The 20,309-nt window shown below is 42.6% G+C and overlaps 1 protein-coding gene across 1 annotated transcript; it reads left to right on the top strand.

The window, feature by feature from the left end:
* Positions 1-955: 955 nt before the first annotated feature.
* Positions 956-16,556, top strand: b3galnt2 (beta-1,3-N-acetylgalactosaminyltransferase 2). Its single transcript, XM_061746206.1, has 12 exons — positions 956-1,243; positions 2,622-2,748; positions 3,166-3,266; positions 6,375-6,574; positions 6,662-6,757; positions 7,208-7,318; positions 7,410-7,488; positions 7,918-8,101; positions 8,410-8,535; positions 8,699-8,858; positions 10,753-10,809; positions 15,750-16,556. Exons 1-12 carry the CDS (start codon positions 1,132-1,134, stop codon positions 15,885-15,887), a joined length of 1,491 nt encoding a protein of 496 aa, XP_061602190.1. The 5' UTR covers positions 956-1,131; the 3' UTR covers positions 15,888-16,556.
* The last annotated feature ends 3,753 nt before the right edge of the window (positions 16,557-20,309 follow it).

Raw genomic sequence — 20,309 nt, 5'->3', positions numbered from 1 at the left:
TACAAACATGTACATCATTTACAGTTCAAAATCGTTCTGTACATGTAGTAAATATCTAATTTAACAACATAAATATCTGCGGCTTGCATATCTTTTTGTTTTAAATAGAGCGGATGCGGCTTGTATGTACGACGGAGTAGCCTATTAGGGCCAAACTAAGAAAAAATAATTTAAATTACGAAAATAAAGTCATAATAATGTGAGAATAAAGTCGTAAAATTACGAGAATAAAGTCATAATGTTGCGAGAATAAAGTCGTAATATTTTGAGAATAAAGTTGTAATATTACGAGAATAAAGTCGTAATATTAAATATATTACAAATATATAAATATAACTTGCTCAATGCTCAATGTGCTCAATATTCAACATTTTAACACAGGGAGAAGATGCTCTTCCTGTTAGAGTTCTCATAAATTAGCACTTTATTCTTGTAATATTACGACTTTGTTCTCATAAATTACGACTTTATTCTCGTAATGTTACGACTTTATTCTCGTAATATTACGACTTTATTCTCGTAATATTACGACTTTATTCTATTACGACTTTATTCTCGTAATATTATGACTTTATTCTCGTAATTTTACGACTTTATTCTCATATTATTATATGACTTTATTCTCGTAATTTCCTATTTTCTTTGTCTTAGTTTGGCCCTAATACTCCGTCGTATGTCTGCAGGTGCAGCTTGTATATCTTTTTTTAATTATTATTTTTTTAAATAGACCGGATTCTATCTATCTATCTATCTATCTATCTATCTATCTATCTATCTATCTATCTATCTATCTATCTATCTATCTATCTATCTATCTATCTATCTATCTATCTATCTATCTATCTGTCTGTCAAACTTCAAACGTGATTGACTGCAGCGCGGAACTCCAACTCCCAGAGTGCATTGCGGCGCGGCTCCCCGCGTCCCCATTGGTCCGCCTCTCCAGCGAGCGGAGGCGGCCATGCGGCGGCGGTGAAGCCCGGCGGAGAGAGCCGCAGAGCCGAGGCGCAGCGCGGACACGGCGCCGCTCACACTGACGCTCACACCGCTCACTCCGGGCGTGTGGCTCGGGACGGGAGGAGGCTGTAGTCCGCGGAAGAGCCCGCTGAAGCCGCAGCCTGCTCCGGCTGGATGAAGCGGAGGCTTGCGCTGCTCCTGCTGCCCTGTGCCGTCGCCGTGCTGGTGCACTTGTGGTCGGCAAGACGACCCTCCGCCGCCCCGCCGGACCACTCCGCTCACCCGGGTACTTTTTAATCACTTCCCCTCCTCGAAGCTGAGCAACTTTTTTTTTTTTTCTTCTCTTCTTTAAGGGTAAATAAAGCTAACTTTGCCTTTACTGCCCCGGTGTGGCTGTTAGTTTGGAGGTTTGGACGTGAACAGGTAGTTTTGGCTGCAGGGAGCTGCGCGTTTACCGGGCTGATATGGTTCTGCGTTAAGTCGACGCAGAGCCTACGGCGTAGGGGTACGCGGCGACGCGCACCTTACGCCGTAGGGTATGCGTTGGTGTAACGCGGAACCATAAATCAGCCTTAATAACACCATGCAGTCTGTTACGGATGGGGTTGACAACTCCCTGAAAAATAAATAAGGGACTTAAGGGTGGATTTGTCTAGAGATATATATATATTTATTTTATTTGCTTATATTTTAAATTACATTTTATTGGATTTTTTTAATATATGATGCGCTGACTGGAGAGCACTTTAAATTGTATTTATTTTTTAATTTTTTTATTTATTAATTAAGGGAACCCGATTGCCTTCACCCTTCCTAGTCCCTTTTTTGTGAGTGAAACGATTTTTTTTTTAACTATTTGACTCGAACCTGAATTGAATTAGATGCATGTTTTTTAATGCCATGAACACATGGAAAACCAATTATTATCCAGCAATTAATTTTAATACAAAATGAACTGAATAAAATAAGTATCTTTCTTAAAAAGAAACCTGTCCTGCTTGACTTAAAATTCTATACATTAATATAAAACAATAGAAAGAGCAGAACATCCATTCTGTAATAAGTGCACATTTTTAATGCAATAACAAATGTGCAAACAGAGAGTCTGTAGAAAACTTTTAAACATATTTGTGCCTCAAAGGCCATGACTGTAGGCTACAGTTGTTGTAAAACAGAAGAAAAAAATTACTTGTGAAATCAGCAGCTCAATGCCATTTTCCATTGGCATTTTATGACTATTTTTTGACTCTCACAGTAATATGGGACAAAGTGCTTCCCTTTTCAGATCAATACGGGAGGATTCCGTTTTTCAAGGGACGGTTGGCAACCCTAGTTACGGACTATCACACATTTTCATGGCTGTTTTCATCAGATGAATACACTTTAACCAGCTTTTGATGCGTGAGTGCATAAATATTAATGAGGGGAATTGTAGGATGCAACTAAGAGGAAACTGCTGTCAGGATCAGGGATGAGAAGCATCAATCAGGCAAGGCTTTTTTATTTATTTTCTTATCTCTGCCTAGTGGCTTTGCGTTGCCTCTAACTTCAGGTCTTAACTCTATCCTGACATTAATCACTGAGGGATGTGTGTTGATTTGATCAGATGTGGTGACCTGTGATGGTGATTTTCTTTTTTTTCTCCTCTGTGTTTTTTAATTTAGATGAACCGTTGCCTTCCTATGAAATTCTGGTGGGAGTGCTGTCCGCAAGACACCATTATGAACTGCGGCAAGCGATAAGGGAGACATGGCTGGGGTACATCAGGGAGCACCCCCACTTCCAGCACAGGTTTGGCCAACTTCAGCACTTGCTTTTCTCATCATCCTTCTTCTTCTTCCTCCTTTTTTTTCATCTTTTTTCACCCGCCTGATTTATTTAGTGGAAATAAAGCCTGCAGCTGGCAGTAAATAACTAACTCTGGCATCCACTCTTTTATCTTTACCTGGCCAGTGGGTGATATTGTTCTTTCTTTCAGGCATCCTCTTTTTTTTAAATTATTTTATATTGTCAGTTTTCCTCCCCATTCAGGGATCTGAGCGCAGATAAGGTAGGATGGCCTTTTTAAGCAACCTTCAGTAACCATGGCAACGCAGTGTAGATGGAAGGCCAAGCTTTACAAATGACAAATATTACGCTTGCGTGCATACACACACACAAAAAAAAGAGGAACAAGATGAATGCATCTGTGATTGTGCTTATTTTCAGAGTGGGGGTGAAGTTTATCGTGGGGGAGCGTGGTTGTCCCGTTCCCGAGGAGGACAGAGAGGATCCCTACTCCTGCTCTCTTCTGAATTTCACCGAGCGAGGTAACAGGAAAAACAAAAAACTAAACACTGTAATGAATCAGCATCATCGGCAGTGATGTTTAGAAATGCGTTGCTCACATGTGCAATTACCCGAAGCTGAGCGGAGGCAGAACAACTGCAGAGGAGTTGAAGGAATGAAAAGGATGGATGTTCAAAAGAAGAGAGAGGAGAAAAAAAAAGCCTTTTATTCGTGTTCACCCACACCTCAAGGACAAGTTTCTTCTCCTCTTTGTGTCCGCGGCTCAGGCAGAAATCACTGACGGTGTGGCAGATGAAGGTGTAACTAGAAACTGCCTACGAGCACATGAAAAGTGGAGCGGTACGCGCCGCATGTGAAGTAAATGAACGTGATGCCGTCAGTCTGAAGGACCGCAGTAATTATTACGTCTCTCACCTTCATGAAATCAGTCCCGCTCAGCCGCCGCGCCACTTTTCCCCGTCGATTGTGTTTGCTGCTGTCATGAAAACGTAATTACTGCTCATCAGACTAGACTTTTTTTTTTTTTTCTTTTTTTTTTAAAAGGACAGCCCTTAAGGTCAAGTCAGCGTTTTATTTTTCTCCCTTCACCGCGTTAATGGGCGCGAGTGTTGACGTGATGTGCCTCAGAATCTCATGCAGGCAGGAGGCTCTGCTACTGGACGCTCGGTGTAACAAGAAGACAAAAAGGCATTTGGTTCTTTTGAACACAGTTGGGTGCACGACTCCAGTAAAAGCCCGTCTTAAGTGTAGCATTAATTGCTGGTGAAATGTGTTTTTTCTTGTGCTTTGTTCATCACTGGGAGTTTTTTTGTTGTTTCTTTTTCTCGGAGAACAATAAGGTAAACACTAATGAGCTTTTTAGACTTTGTTGTTGGGGGTCTCACTCCCAACACGAGGTGTTTGTGTTTGATGCCAAAGAAAAATGGCAGGATACACACTGATGTTCAAAGCTGGGAAACCCGACGCCGTCCTCATGTCGTCCGGGAGACTTTCCAGACCAACATCATGAACCGTGGACTCCAGCCGGCGTTCCTGTGAGCAGCACAGTGGGCCACCTGGAAGGGGAAGCTGTATGAGCGAGAGAAGCCATTTGGATGTGATTCTGGCTCTGTTACTTGTTACTGGATCACCGGTGCAGTAGGGCTGGGCGATATGGACCAAAAGTCATATCTCGATATTTTCTAGCTGAATGGCGATACTCGATATATATCTCGATATTTTTTCTGTGCCATAATTGGGGTTTCCCCCCAAGCATTATAGCATAGCATCTCTTGTTAGCTTAATTTTTTTTCTGAGGCAAACCCTTAAAAAAACAGTCAGTTTTAATACAAAGCCTCGTGCCAAATGTCACACAGGTACATTTATTAACAGAGGTCTGCACAATATCAAAATGTATAAAACAAATGAAATAAAAATAAACTGCCTGCATATATAGAATAAAAATGCTTCTTGAATAAAATAAAACAAATATCCCTTTCCTGCATAACAATTAAATTAAAATACACTGCACAATTAATACAATGTAGACAGTAACAGGCAGACTTTTCCACTGAGGTTGACAGCTGTGCAAATAACAAAACATTTGTGCAAATCTCAAATAAAACATTCAAGTCAATTTGTCACAAAATAAGCTATATCAAAATATATATATATATATTTATTTATTTATTTTTATTTTAAATCGATATAAACGATATTGTCTCGTACCATATCGCGTTTGAAAATATATCGATATATATTAAAATCTCGATATATCGCCCAGCCCTACGGTGCAGGTTACTCAGCCGTGGAGAGACGTGAGCTGTTTTAGGTGGCTTTAAAATTGTCTGTAGAGGTTTTGCAACTCAAACTGCAGAACCACCCAGCAGGGCCTTGCAGTAGTTGTCCCTGCAACCTTGTGCAGAAGTTTTTGCACGCCCCATCCATATGCATGCTGCACAACTTCATCGGGGGAAGTGTGTGCGGCCCTTACTTTCGCAGACGGACAGATTAAAACGCTGAGTGAATTAGTTCACCGCTTGGCAGTCGTTGCGTTCGCCGCCTCCGCTCTGCCGGCTGAGAGGACGCAATGAAGCGCGACGCTCGACAATGGCCGAACACAGTTACTGTGTACCGAGGTGCAGTCGCAAGTCGCCTAATGTGTGTGAGGAAAGTAATTCCAGTCCATTTTTACGAGTTCGCACTTCTTGTTATGTTAATTTGCTGTGTTCAGTCAGCGTAAAGCTCTCCAAATAGCTCATTATCAAAAACAAGACGCATTAAGAAGCTTTTCTTTCCAGTTGTGTGGAGCCACCTTGAAGTGGGCGCGGCTGCAGCGCTGCAGAATTACCTGGTTAAAGCCACCACAGGACGGAGATAACGGCACGCCCTAAACCAACAATAGAGATGGTTAGAAAATACTGGCAAAAATCCAATATCATGCATCAGTCATTTAAAGTCCCTGAGAGTTGATGCCCACCAGAGTTGCAGCTTTGATTAATCACTTTATTGATTCACACCGACAGCTGAAATAATTTGCTACACGGTTTTGATAAGCTTTGATTATGTTAAGAAAACTCGACCGACGAGTTACAGTTGCATGCTGGGCGGTTTGTGACGAATAAGAGCAATAAGAAGAAGACACCTCGCTGTTTCATGGTTCAATAATTACCTGAAGCGTTGCACATAAAGATCTTGAGATGACGTCTTATTCGTTTTGACACATTTTAAAGGAATGTTAGACGTCTTAATTTAATTGTAAAATCCTGCAGTTCAATCTGGCAAAGTGAGAAATACCTTTTTTCCCGCACTTCACTTATTGCATTTATATTGGGTCTCGCAGCAGAACTTGTGTAGAAGTGAAGTGAGACGCCTGCTCCTCTTTAACAACCTTGATCTTTTCATCGATCTCCCGGGTAATAAACTGCTCTTTTGTAATTAAGAAACCACGCTCACGAGCAGAAGCTCACTTTGAAGGCAACGATCCCGAGAAGCAGCTTCTCAAAGTGCTGACGGTGTAGCTTGGCGGAGTGTGTTTTCTCTCCTCTGCGAGGTCTCCCTCCCTCCGACCCGCTATCACGTCATCCCTCCAGCCCGCTGGAATCTAAATGAGTCTCAGAGAAGCTTGTTCTGCCCTCTCTGCCACCCAGGGACGGGGCGGGATGCTGAGATGGAGGTTGTAACGCTGTCGGACCCCTCGGTGCTCGTCCCCTCCGACGTGTCCGCCATCGCCATGGACTTCAAGGTCCTGCACCCGGTGGTCATAACCCGGCTGGGGATGTTTCCCAGTGGGACCCGGCTGGAAGTTCAGGGCAACGTGACGGTGAAGCTTCTCCAGCTGGACCAGGAGGTAGCAGAGCCCCTGAACTCGTTTTGGACCACCTATTGAGTCGGTATCTGCTTTTGATGACTCTTTATTGGTTGTAAAAATGTGCAGGAGGCTGTGGTTACTGCTCGCTTCAGCGCCATCAGCATGGGGACCATGCAGAACTGGGTCTGGTACAAGCCGGTGGAGCAGTTCATCCTGCCTAAGGTTGGTTTTCCCACATTTACTCAGCTCAGCAAAACTCTGACAACAATATCATTATTATTAATATATAATAAGCATTGGATTTCTGTGGTTTAGCTGTCTCGATAAATAAAATGCATAAAGCAATTTCAAAGTTAGAGTATGATTTCACACTCGGACAGGAAGCAGAGTTTTGCTTCTCTTCACGGTGCAGCGTTTGAATTTCAACTCTAAATACGCACGTTATCACCGAATGACAAGTCTGTGTAATTCAAAGGATGCTAAATCTGTTTTTAATACAATTTCTGGGGGAGAAATAGCTGAATCGGCTCAATTAAATTGCTGCTTTTTAATGTTTAGTTGTAATTTACTTTCAATAGAAGATGTGAAAATGTGACTTTGCTGGTTTCAGTTTGAGATAATAGTGTAAGATTATAATAATGAAGCTGAAAAGGTGTGATTGTTTTTCTCCAGGGTTTTGAGGGGACCCTGGTCTGGGAGAGTCCGGACGCTGCAGCCCTGACCACCGTGGACTCGTCCTCGGTGAAGCTCAACGATGGAGGGGGCGTCCTGAAGATCTCCTCCGTACGTGCTCACCTGTGCCGTCACACGCAGGTTCAGAAGCACCTGAAGTTCTGGTCTTACAGTCTCGTGGCTGTTTTCTTGGACTTTGCAGATTGCGGAGGGCGTCCTGCCCCACAGAAGCGCTCCCGGGTTCCCCGGTTTGGCGGGCGGTTTTACATTCACCATCTACGGTTGGTCCGGCAGCAATATCGATTCTAAAGCTTTTAGAAAAACAGTTTAATCAAATTCTCCCTGTGAGCTGACTGGTTATAAAAAGCAAGCCTATGTAAGAAGTCAGAAAGACATTGTTCAGTCTGGCAGGATGCGTTATTAGCCCTTTTTCGCCCCGGGGGGGTTTTGCACGTAGGCCAAATAATAACATTTCCTCCCACGCTACTCGACTATTGATTATACCTGCATGCGCCACTTTGTGGAAAACAAAATTAAATTTATAGCTCAATATCTCTGAAAAGAGAATTAATGATCCATTTTGTAAATTTTATTCCTCTTTTGCCTGCAAGTAATGACTTATCTCTCAAAGATCCTGTCATTAATTCTGAATCCCTCCGAATTTTTAAACTTTCTTTCCCCCCGCCGTGGTTCTGACGGCCCGCTGCCAGATGGAGACGGCCTGTCGGGCTTCCTGCAGGGCCGCCCGGCCAGGATGGAGCGCCACGCCTCCAGGCTGAGGCAGGAAGACGCCACCTTGCAGGAGGAGAGCTCCAGGAACGGCGACATGGTGTTCGTGGACGTGGTGGACACCTACAGGAACGTGCCTTCCAAGCTGCTTCAGTTCTATAAATGGTGGGCCAAGTAATAATGACTCCACTCTTTCCGAAGTCTCCAGATTGTCGGAGCCCTCTGAGGAAATCAGAAACCTGAAATGAAAGTGTGTCGTCGTCCCAAAGTGTTCGAATTACCATCAGTCAGGGAAAAAATGCAATTGTAAATCACCAGATGGGGGGAAAAAAGGGACAGAACGGTTCTAGGCTTTGAGTTTGTTTCACTTATTTGCAGACCTTATTTCCCCCTCCCCCCAGTATTTTGAAAGCAACCCCAGTCTGGGCAATCAGGTACGCTTTAATTAAGGTTGCAAATTCCCTCCCTGGCAGGTCTGTGGGAAACACCGGATTTAATCTGCTGCTGAAGACGGACGATGACTGTTACATCGACGTCGATGCCATATTAATGAAGATTGACCATAAGGGTCTCAAGCGCAGGAACTTCTGGTGGGGGAAGTAAGTCCAGTTCTGGCGTTTTGCTCTCGTGCTTCAAGGCTCCGCTTGAATTTGAATGAATTTCAGTGTCGGCTTGAGGAAGAAGGAGACGACGCTCCGCACTGTGAAAGTGATGAAGTGAGACGAAGGCGAGATTGGACCGTAACGTGTCGTCCTGACCCAGTTTCAGGCAGAGCTGGGCGGTGGATCGGATTGGGAAGTGGCAGGAGCTGGAGTACGCCAGCCCGGCCTACCCGGCGTTCGCCTGCGGCTCGGGATACGTGGTCTCCCGTGACCTGGTCCAGTGGCTGGCCAGCAACGCAGACAACCTGAAGGCCTACCAGGTACAGTAGCAGGACGTAGCACCGCGGTCAGCGCTGTGCTCTGGACCATACCTGTCAAGTCTCACGTTTTGGCCGGGAAAATACCGTATTTTACCTCCCATGTTAGTATTTTCCCCTAAATTTCCCGTTTTATAATGTAATCATTTTTAAACTGCAAACTGAATTTTCACTAGCCTCGCAAGAACTGCCATCTGCTGCAGCTGGGTGGCAGTTCTCGCGAGGTTAGTGGCAACATGGGAGAAAAGTCGGAACAACAAATCAGATGGATGGATGGATGTAACCAGAGAGAAAACATTTATGCCAGAAAAGCGAAGACTTTGTGTAAATATCTCTAAAAATGGGATATAAAATGTACTTTCCTAAAGATGAGCAGGATGAGTTAAAATGACAAATTAAAGAAAATTTCATAAAAAACAGAATAACAGGAGCGCTGCTGGTGTCCCCACAACTACCGGTGCTCTTGCAATGGGTGCAACAGTAATCTCAAAAGGAAAAAATGCAGGCACTCTGGTGGCTTGAAAAAATTAAATTTAAATTTAAATTTTTTTTAATTTTTTCAAGCCACCAGAGTGCCTGCATTTTTTCCTTTTGAGATTAAAGAAAATTTCACTTGAAGACAATCAATGTGTATATAAACTGAAACTATTTAATATAAATAAATGTGCTTTAATTCACTTTTGTGTTTTCATTTAGGTTCTATTATAGGAATTGGATACATAGGAAGTAGGGCTGCAACTAACGACTATTTTAATAGTCACCGACTATTGAAACGATTAGTCGACTAATCGGATAATTGGTAATTTTTTTTTTTAATTTAGTATGAGGTTGCTTTAATTATGTGGCAAATGATAATAAACACCAGAAAGATGGTACTACAGCCCTGCTATAGCGGGACTGTTTTTTTCCTGCTCCCGCCCGCACCTGCAAAACTCGCACGCACTGCGCACAATAATAGAGATGCATTGATTTAGTGTCTTCTCCCGTCCAGCAGTGTGAAATGTCCAGACAAATCTACCTGATTGAATGTTAACATGATCAGTGTGGAGCCTGATGGATAATTGACAGTTCATAGGCACCTGACCGAAAGTTAGATGCAAATCCATCATTGTCGTCATCACACAAGCTTTTTCGCCTTTCGCACAGCATCAATTATGTGATTGAGGTTATAGCAATGAGAGTAGGCTGTGAGTGGCTCAAATAATACTAATAAATAACATGAACTAAACAAAGTTAACGAATGGAACGAATTAATTTAACAAGTGAAAATAGGCTTAATATCTTACCAAGGCGAGTCCTTTTCGTTCAACACTCCGACGTGCTTTCTCTTTAAATGCTCGTGCATTACCGACGTGCTCCCGTGATAAGCAAGGTCGGCTTTGCAAACCCTGCAAGTCATCTTTTATTCGCCGTTTCGAGGCTAAAAGGCTCCCAAACTTTTGAAGTTTTATTACGTGCAGCTGCTGTACAGGACCCCGTCATTTTTGTTTTACCCACTACCGCTCGCAGAGAGGCTATCGTGCATGCGCGACTCTCGGCAGATTGTATTGAAGTGAGACGCCTCACTCCGTTGGAAAAACGCGTCTGGCGACAATTGTCGACAATGGAATTCATTGTCGACAATTTTGATTATCGATTTTTGTCGACAACGTCGACGAATCGTTGCAGCCCTAATAGGAAGTACACAGCATTTCAGTGTTGACAAAGGTCGGCCTGTCAGATTCTGAGCACCTAATTGTAGTTTGTAAGTGGTTGACAGGCAGATATTTTGGATTTCTCGTAAATCTATCTTAAAATATAAGATACTGGACCTCTGTTGGGCTGGTGGGACAGCGGCGTGAAAATTTCCTGTATTTTTAAATCCAAAACTTGACAGCTATGCTCTGGATGTTTGCAGGGAGAGGACGTGAGCATGGGGATATGGATGGCCGCTGTCGGACCACAGAAATATCAGGTAAGATCATCATGAATTATTTATTATGGGATAGATCATCAGAGATGGAACAATGAAGTCAGACCTGTCCCTTGACTGGTCAGTACAGCAGACCTGTTTTCATGAACTGAGACTAGGGCTGAAACGATTCCTCGAATAATTTGAGTAATTCGATTACAAAAAATGATCGAGGAATTTTCTCTGCCTCGAGGAATCGTTTAATTTTGCAACTCAAAGCAGGTATTTCGCCCGGTACCTACATAGGTTCCTTTAAACATCTGTTCCCGCTACAGTTTTAACTAAAAGAAAAGGCAGAAAAAGCCAGAAGAATAAAAACGTAATAAAGATAACAGGGTAGTTTTCAATTTTAGCTCTGTAGTCATTCATGGATAAAACAAGCAGCACTGGTGCCTAATGTGCTCCAATACAGCAGGGCTCATCATTTTATTTTGAACACTGCCAAAACTCAAAATCTTATGCTTTAACTTAAAACTTAACTAGAACTTAAAATGTGCTTGACACAAATGAAAGTTCAATTGAAACACGTGGGAAAAACACCTAACCTTTTAAGTTATGTGTGTTATCAGGTGTAATGGCATTTTTAGGTTAGAAATAAAAACATTTCTTGGTAAGATCCTTAGTTTTTAGAGTGAAGGCGATGAATTTGGTCAACTGGTGTAAGTTCATGCCATGAACCTACTGTATTATATAATTTAGTCCTGGTAATGTCAATTAACATCTAACATCTTATGTATATTTATAATTGCTCTTTAACTAAACAAAAATATGTTTTATCCGATTACTCGATTAATCGATGGAATTTTCAGTAGAATACTCGATTATTAAAATATTCGATAGCTGCAGCCCTAACTGAGACCTTAAGGAAGCTGTCAGCATTTAAAAGTTGACAGAATGTCTTGAAAAAACAGAGAAACCAGCCGTGACGTGGTTTCGGTCAGAGATGCAGTTCCAAGGCGCCGCTTTCAACCACATCTTGACAGCTCTGTTAATAGCAGCTGGTCTCAGGAGGCGGAGTGAGGCGAGGCACTCGTCCCTCCTCTCATGCTCCGGGCCTCTTTTGAAATTGATGTTTCCGCTCTGCGCTCCCCACCTCCAAGTTACAGGAAATGCAGCGTGACAGAAAGTTAGGTGGAGAAAGAGATGTAGAGTCTGGATAATTCAACTCCGATGTGGGTCTGTGCCCAGCGAATCCAAACAGCTCGCTGAATCACTTATTTTCAGACTGAGGGGCCCAAATAACCTGACAAGGTTGTGTAATGTCAGAGTTTCTGAGCTGGCAGCTCCGGCAGACTCACACATTCATGCTCCCAAGCACAGAGTAGCTGATATATGTTTCTCTCCTTTTTAAGAGAATAAATAAAATATATATTTTATAGGAATGTTTGTAAAACATTATGTATAACACATTACAATATTTTAAATCATCACACAGAAGAAGGCTGTAGGTGTGCATTTGTAAAGAAGGTAAATATCAACTCAATAGTACTTTATTCATCTTAAAGCTGTGACTTTAGCTGTGATTTTGGTAAAATAGATGTTGAAGATGAGATGTCTGGCTTGATTTGCTTATACCCTTTGGCCGTTTTTTTGCGGTACACTAGACTACTAGTATGTACAGATTTTTCTAAATTTACCACAGTCTGCAGAACAATAACTGGATGGTGTGTTACCTCGCAAAGGGAGAAAACAAACAAACCCCAGTTTGCAGTGGACCTGTCATCCTCACATGCTGTATCCCATAATGCAATGGACCCCAATGTCACTGTAGTGGAGGCCGTCATAGTGGATTGGAAAAGGGTGGAGGCCTCTCCGGGCCGGGGATCAGAGCCGGCCCCAATTGGAGGAGTTCAACTATCTCGGGGTCTCGTTCACGAGTGAGGGCAGAATGAAGGGGTTGATGGGTGGATCCGTGCAGCGAGCTACATTTACAGATGGGTGGGATGAGCAGTGTTGTGCTAGTTACTGAAAAATAGTAACGAGTTACCGTTACTTCATTAAAAAGTAACTCAGTTAGACCAAAAAGTAATGCGTATCTATGAAAAGTAACGTTTTAGTTTTGGTTACATTTTAAATGCTCCTATTAATGCCCCTCTAGCCTTCATTTCAGCAGGTACTGTATGGATTTACATTGTACATTGTGTTCTGCATTCTGATTGGCTAAAGACAGTCTCCCCGCTTCTTCACTTCCTGTGTCAATAACGTTGGTCGCTTAGCAACAATGCTGAGAACGACCAATGAGCTTCAGCGAGCAGCTCAGGAACGGGACTCTTTGATGAATTGTTCATTAGTATCAAATATAACCAATGGTAGCATGTCGGTTTATAAGAATCTTTTTGCCCAGAAGAAAAAAGAGCGACAACAACGACCCATAACTATTTTATTCTCTCAAAAAAACACACTTGCACCGTGGCGTTAGGAGAAAAAGACGCTATAGAGTCAGGATGCAGCGGCTCAGAAGAGCAGGGAAATACGTGCGAGGCGGTGCTGATCTCTGCAATTTGAAGCCTTGTATAATAATTTTAAAAAGAATTTCACTTATCACAGGTTCTTTTTGGAACGTAACCCCTGCGAAAAACCAGGGATTTCTGTAATGACAATATCTCCACGTTGCGAAACTCGCTTCTCTTTGCTCGCCATGACCGTCATGTTTTTGAATGCACACACACTACGTTTCCTCTGGTCTCCGCTGTGGGGGAAAAAAAGCTTCACTGTAGCCAGAAATAACGGAGTAACGCACCGTTTGGTAACAGCAATTACTGAATTTAAAAAGTAATGCGTTACAGTATCAGTTACCGCAAAACTAACGGCGTTACTGTAACGCGTTACTAAATAACACGTTAGTCCTCATCACCAGTGTTGGGACTGCATCGGTCTGTCGGCAAACCTCTCTGTTCACCAGTCGATCTACGTTCCTACCCTCCCCTCTAATGTGGGGAATGACCTGTGGCTGTAATGAGTTTCTGCGGGTGGGGGACATGTTAGAGGGACCGTGTCTCTTGGCTGGCCTGGGAACCCAACCTCTGAGAATATGGATGGATGGATGGAGTAATGATATGTGCCATGTTCTAGAGCAGTCACTCAACCGGGGGTCCGAGGACCCCTAGTGGTGTCATTGCAAGGGGTCTGTGGGTCCGTGATAATAAAATATATATTTTTAAAAAGATCCTCTGACATTTATAGAAATTATTTTTTTTACTCATATGTGACTGAGACTAGGGATGGGCGATATGGACTAAAAAATGTATCACGATAATTTCTGGCATTTATCCCGATAACGATAAAAATTACGATTTTAAAAAAACAAAAAAAAAAACAATTCAACTCCACCTTTGTAACTATAAATCTATCACCACATTCAGTCTTTGGAGCCCCCAAAACACTGCTCTAAAAGAATACTGAATACTACTAAACTACACCAATTAAATTTAATTAATAAAAACCAATTAAATTAGTACACCTATACTGCAAAACTGTAATGATTCAAATGAAACAAGTTTGAAATGTGAGAACAGATTCAACATTTATTCAAACTGCATGGCTTAAACAGTGGGATAACAGTGCAAACAGCAAAAGTACCATTGTCCTTCAAGTTTTTTAGCTTATAAAATCACAAAGTAGAAGAAAATACAACCTGATAAATAAAGAAACGGGACAAATAAATAAAAGTTCACTGAAAATAAAATCCTATCAGTGATGACCTCTTCTAATATAAATAAAATGTGCAAATTAACATGTGGTTGGAACATGCCAAAAATGAGATACTATTGCAATTTTTTTTCGTAATAGTCAAACGTTACAAATTGTAACAACCATTTCCTTCTGTTTTTGCAGACTCTGCACATAATAGATGATGTTTGCTCCTTGTCTCTTTTTAAATCCAAACCAGTTCCAGAGCTGGAGCCTCGTTTAACAACGAGCTCCTCGCTCTCAGATCCGCCTTCCGCCATGTTTGTTACACAGAAACGTCATCAATGGGAATTTATCGTTTTTACCGCGAGATGACAAATTCTTACCGTGGGGAATTTTTTTGACGGTATATCGTGAACGGTAAAATATCGCCCATTCCTAACTGAGACCTTCATCTACCTAAACTACAGAGGGTAACCCATCAGTGGTCAGGATTTAAAGCACTTCTGTGATCAGTACGAACACTTGAACCCGAACATCCAGTACTCGAGTTGTATAAAAAAATCAGGGGGATGGTGGATTTTATCATATGGGGACAAATAATTTGTGCTGATTACAAATAATATAATATATTACAAATAATAGCCCTGACCAAAACACCTGCAGAAATACTGCAGGAATGACATAGCAGCAGTTAAATGGAGCCTTCTGTAAGCTTTAAATATCCACCGGGCTTACATCAAATACATCAAAACACAAAAATAAAAAACTGTTTTCTGAACTTATCAATATGACTCTGTCCTTCACAGGATAAGTAAAATGGATCACTGCAAAAACTCAAAATCTTAACAAGAACATTTGTCTTATTTCTAGTTAAAATGTCTCATTTTAGTAAAAAAAATCTCATTACACTTAAAACAAGACTCATCACTGGAAAAAACAACAATTTTCACCTGTTTCAAGTAGATTTTCAATTGAAATAAGTAGAAAAAATCTGATTTTTTTGCTTGTAATAAGAAGATAAATCTTCCGTCCCACTGGCAGATCTACTTACGGTATTTCAAGTGAAAATTTACTTGAAACAGGTGAAAATTGTGAAATAAGTTATTTTTCTGGTGATGACTCTAAATGTTGAAATAGCCGTAAAACCACATTCATTGATGAAATGACATAAGGGATGGAGAGGGGGGGATGGCAGTTTTACAGGGGGGATGATTTGGACCGTTTTTATTTCAGGGGGGATGCCATCCCCCCTCATCCCCCCACAACTCCAGTACTCTGAACAACCCGACCCTGTGCTGCTCTGTCTGCAGGACCCCGGCTGGCTGTGTGAGCAGGAGTGCTACCTGGACATGCTGTCGTCCCCCCAGCACACGGCCGAGGAGCTGCGCCTCCTCTGGGACAGGAGGAGGGTCTGTGGAGACCCCTGTGGTTGTCCCTGGGAGCCCTGAACGTGGCTCACCACATGGCACTGTGGGTACAATGCACTCTGCACCGTCTTTCAGTTCAGTTTCTGTGAACATTTCTTAAGGACACCAAACTGAGCCATCGTTGGTTGTTACGCTATGATACACTCTCTTAAAACTGAATTAGAGACGTTTGCAGCTTTGTAATAACAAGAAAACAGCAACATGAATCACCTGCAGCTTCAGAACTAGTTTTAAATGTAGATGTAGCATCCCGTCAGTGATCCCCGTCGGCCATTAAAGGGACATTTGTCTCCGGTGGAAAAGACAATGCGGGGAAAGACGGTGGATTCACGTGTTTTACCGATGCTGCTGTCAGGGATGAACATGCATCACCTACTCGCATATTCTGGGTATTTGTACTCTTGACAAGGTTTAAAGCAGATATTAAATGGCATTTTTAAAAAGGAGCCTTCATCACTGCTATGTTTTGTAAGTCATCGTCTTAAGCTTCTCACCTTCTTCAGCGTTTGTAGATTAACGACGATCTTTCTCACAAACACACTTTGTACCGTAACTGTTGTGCAAATTGTGATGTGGCCTTACTGTATTTGTTTGGCGTCATTCTGTATGTATAATTATCAGCAGATGAGACAGACGTCTAACACGGTTTTAATGAAAACCCCCTTCAAAGGTAATAAAGGAAGCTTAAGAGTGATAAAGGACTTGCTTGTTTATTTCGGGGATGCGGCGGACAGTAAACCTACTGCTTCTGCTGAGTCGGCTGCTTTGCTTGAGCCGTTGGTGCCGCTTTCAGGGAACCAGCTTCACTTAAAAGGGAAACTATCATAAGGCTGGGCGATATGTGGAAGACATCATGTATCGTCCCCGTCCCCAAGAAAAGACACTCCAAGGACCCCAATGACTTCCGTCCCATCGCCCTCACTTCACAGGTCATGAAGTCCTTGGAGAGACTTGTATTACACCGCCTGAGGTCACAGGTGCAGCAGACCCAGGATCCACTCCAGTTCGCCTACAGGGAGAGGATAGGAGTGGAGGATGCTGTCCTCTACCTTCTTCATCGTACACACTCCTACCTCGATGCGGGAGGCTGCGCTGTGAGGATTCTTTTTTTCGACTTTTCAAGCGCATTCAACACTATTCAGCCCCCACGACTGCAGGAAAAACTGTCTACCATGCAGGTGGACCCCCTCCTCATCTCCTGGATCTCTGACTACCTGACCGACAGACCACAATTTGTTAGGATCGGTAGCAGTATTTCCAGCACCATCACCAGCAGCACCGGAGCTCCGCAGGGGACCGTGCTGTCCCCCATCCTCTTCTCCCTGTACACTGCTGATTTCCAACACAACTCAGAACTCTGCCACATTCAGAAGTTCTCGGACGACACAGCAGTTGTAGCATGTATCAGGGAGAACGAGGAGGGGGAATACAGGGAGCTAGTGAGCGACTTTGTGGGGTGGTGCCAGGAGAACCAGCTGGTCCTGAACACCTCCAAAACTAAGGAGCTTGTGATGGACTTCAGGCGCCAGCCCCCCGCCCCACTCCCTGTCTGTATCAAGGGTGAGGAGGTCGAGATAGTGCCCTGCCACAAATACCTCGGACTCATACTGGACAATAAACTGGACTGGACTCAGAACATTGATCACCTCTACAAGAAGGGCCAGAGCAGGCTTTACTTCTTGCGGAGGTTGGCATCATTTAACATCTGCACCAAGCTCCTACAGATGTTTTATATCTCTGTAGTGGCTAGTGTGCTGTCTTATGCTGTGTCTTGCTGGGGTGGCAGCGGCAGCAAAAGAAATATCCAGAGGCTGAACAAGCTCATTAAGAAGGCAGGCTCAGTGGTGGGTCTGAAGCTGGACTCTGTTGAGCAGGTAACGGAGCAGAGGTCACTCACCAGACTCAAGGCAATCATGAACAACGCCAACCATCCACTGAGCTATGTGTTCAACCAGCAGAGGAGCACCATCAGCAACAGATTACGATCACTGAACTCCTCAACAACGAGACATACAAAGTCGTTTGTCCCCCGAGCCATCAGGCTGCACAACACCCTGTGTGGGAGGTAGAGGCGGGAGGGGGAGTAGGAGTAGCAGGAGTCAAGTGGGTGTGGGGGGAATCTCTCCAAGGCAGAAGTGCTGGAACACTTCTGTCCTCATTGTTGCTGTTTCGTTGCGGTGTGTTGGTTTTCCTGTCCTTGCCTTTGTCCCCAAGTCGGTTCCCCCTCCTGTCATTAGTTTTATTATTTTAAATATTTATTAACTTGTTTTATTATACTAGTTGTGTGTGTGACTGATTCTGTGAGCAGTTGACCACTCTTAAATTTCCTTCGGGATTAATAAAGTACATCTATCTATCTATCTATCTATCTATCTATGGACCAAAAGTCATATCTGGATATTTTATAGCTGAATGGCGATACTCGATATATATCGATATTTTTTCTGTGCCATAATTGGGGTTTCCCCCAAAGCATTATAGCATAGCATCTCTGTTAGCTTCATTTTTTTTCTGAGGCAAACCCTTAAAAAAACAGTCAGTTTTAATACAAAGCCTCGTGCCAAATGTCACACAGGTACATTTATTAACAGAGTTCTGCACAATATCAAAATGTAGAAAACTAATGAAATAAAAATAAACTGCCTGCATATATAGAATAAAATGCTTCTTGAATAAAATAAAACAAATATCCCTTTCCTGCATAAAAATTAAATTAAAATACACTGTGCAATTAATACAATGTAGACAGTAACAGGCAGACTTTTCCACTGAGGTTGACAGTTGTGCAAATAACAAAACATTTGTGCAAATCTCAAATAAAACATTCAAGTCAATTTGTCACAAAATAAGCTATATCAAAATCATAAAAAAAAAAATAATAATTTTAATCGATATAAACGATATTGTCTCGTACCATATCGAGTTTTGAAAATATATCGATATATATTAAAATCAAAATATATCGCCCAGCCCTAAACTGTCATCACATTGGTGTTTTTCATGAACTCCAACTTTACCTGGGTGTCGTGCTTCTAATTGATGCTTTGATTTTTTTTTTTTAAATGTATTCATTTACAAATTCCTGGCAGTAAATAAAAGGGAGACGATGCTGAGTATTTTACTAATTGAGGATAATTGACGTTTTTGTTCGGGCTCATCCGAACTGCCAAGACATGAGCGTTTTACATTAATCTGACATTGAAGCGGACTCTCCTCTCCCTCCATCTCATCCTTTCATCTCCTCTCTTTCAGCCAGCTACACGATAACAAAGTCATATCCGGATCTGCTCCACTCTCCCACACAGATAAGCGTGCCATTTCTCAGCCCATCAGCCTCTCTCACCGATTTGGCTCGCAGCTCTTCATTGTGAAGAGAGAGAAGCTTGGAAATGACATCGGAGAGAGAAAAATGACCGGCTCTGATCACCCTCTGTGAAGAAGTTACGGTGTTTGCCTAATCTTTAAACGTTGCTGAGAGATTGATGCCCACTGACGCGCCTCAAACTCTCCGAATCCTTTTATTCGCACCCTGCTCTTGCATACGCACCAGTCCAGACGTGAAATCGCCTCCGAAATAACAAACGGCAGCATGTGGTCACCTGGACATCTCTGCTCCCTCTCTTTTCTCCCATAATAATTTTTAAAGCTGCCATTACGCCCACTTTTAAACGCATGAGTCGCTGTCTTTTTATGACATGAAACTGCATCGTATTTAAATGGGGGAAAATGGGCTCTGGTGTTGTAATAAGTAAAAGTTAAGAGTGGGAGAGAAAAAAACTTCAGTCAGAGGGCGAACACTGCTCAAAAATTCCTTTGATCTCCAGAGATCAATTGCTCTGTTTCTGGCGAATATAAAGCCGCTTCAGAAGCCGCACGCTTAAAGACTAGAGAAGCAGTAGCGCAACGGTAAAACGTGGCTTAATGAAGAGATCTCATCGGACTGACCCAGAATCTGATTCATCTGCATGTTGGATGATATTAGACGAGCCGGAGTTGTCAGCGTTCTCAAGGGCGCGTGTAATCTTTTAAGAGATGACGAGTACAGCTCCTCTAACCGCTTTCTCATTTTCACTCCATTAATATTTTGCAGTGGGAGTGCAATCATCTGTTTCGCACGCGACGAGCCCTGCTCCTGCAAAATGCCGGGAGTTAATTGTGTTTTTAAAATCCTTTTCATCTCCAGTCTCACCTCCTCCCAGAACTCATCTTCTCGTGCTGCAGATTGAACACGAGAATGTGGCCATGTTGCAGATGTGAGTCCTGTTGTCATTGCAGACACTAAATTTAACTTACTACTTCTTGAACTCCTTTTCTTTCTTTCTTTCTCGCTCCTTCCTTTTTCTCCTGGAATCTATTTGAGACACCAAGTTCAGATATTTATTCATTACCTTTACCTGCCTGTGACAGGTTTTAGGCTGGTCTGATTTGGTACAATGACCTTGA

The sequence above is a fragment of the Cololabis saira genome, chromosome 17 (assembly GCF_033807715.1).
Source record: "Cololabis saira isolate AMF1-May2022 chromosome 17, fColSai1.1, whole genome shotgun sequence".
NCBI lineage: Eukaryota > Metazoa > Chordata > Actinopteri > Beloniformes > Belonidae > Cololabis > Cololabis saira.
Note: the sequence above shows the minus strand (reverse complement) of the source record. Positions and strands in the feature narration are given on the sequence as shown.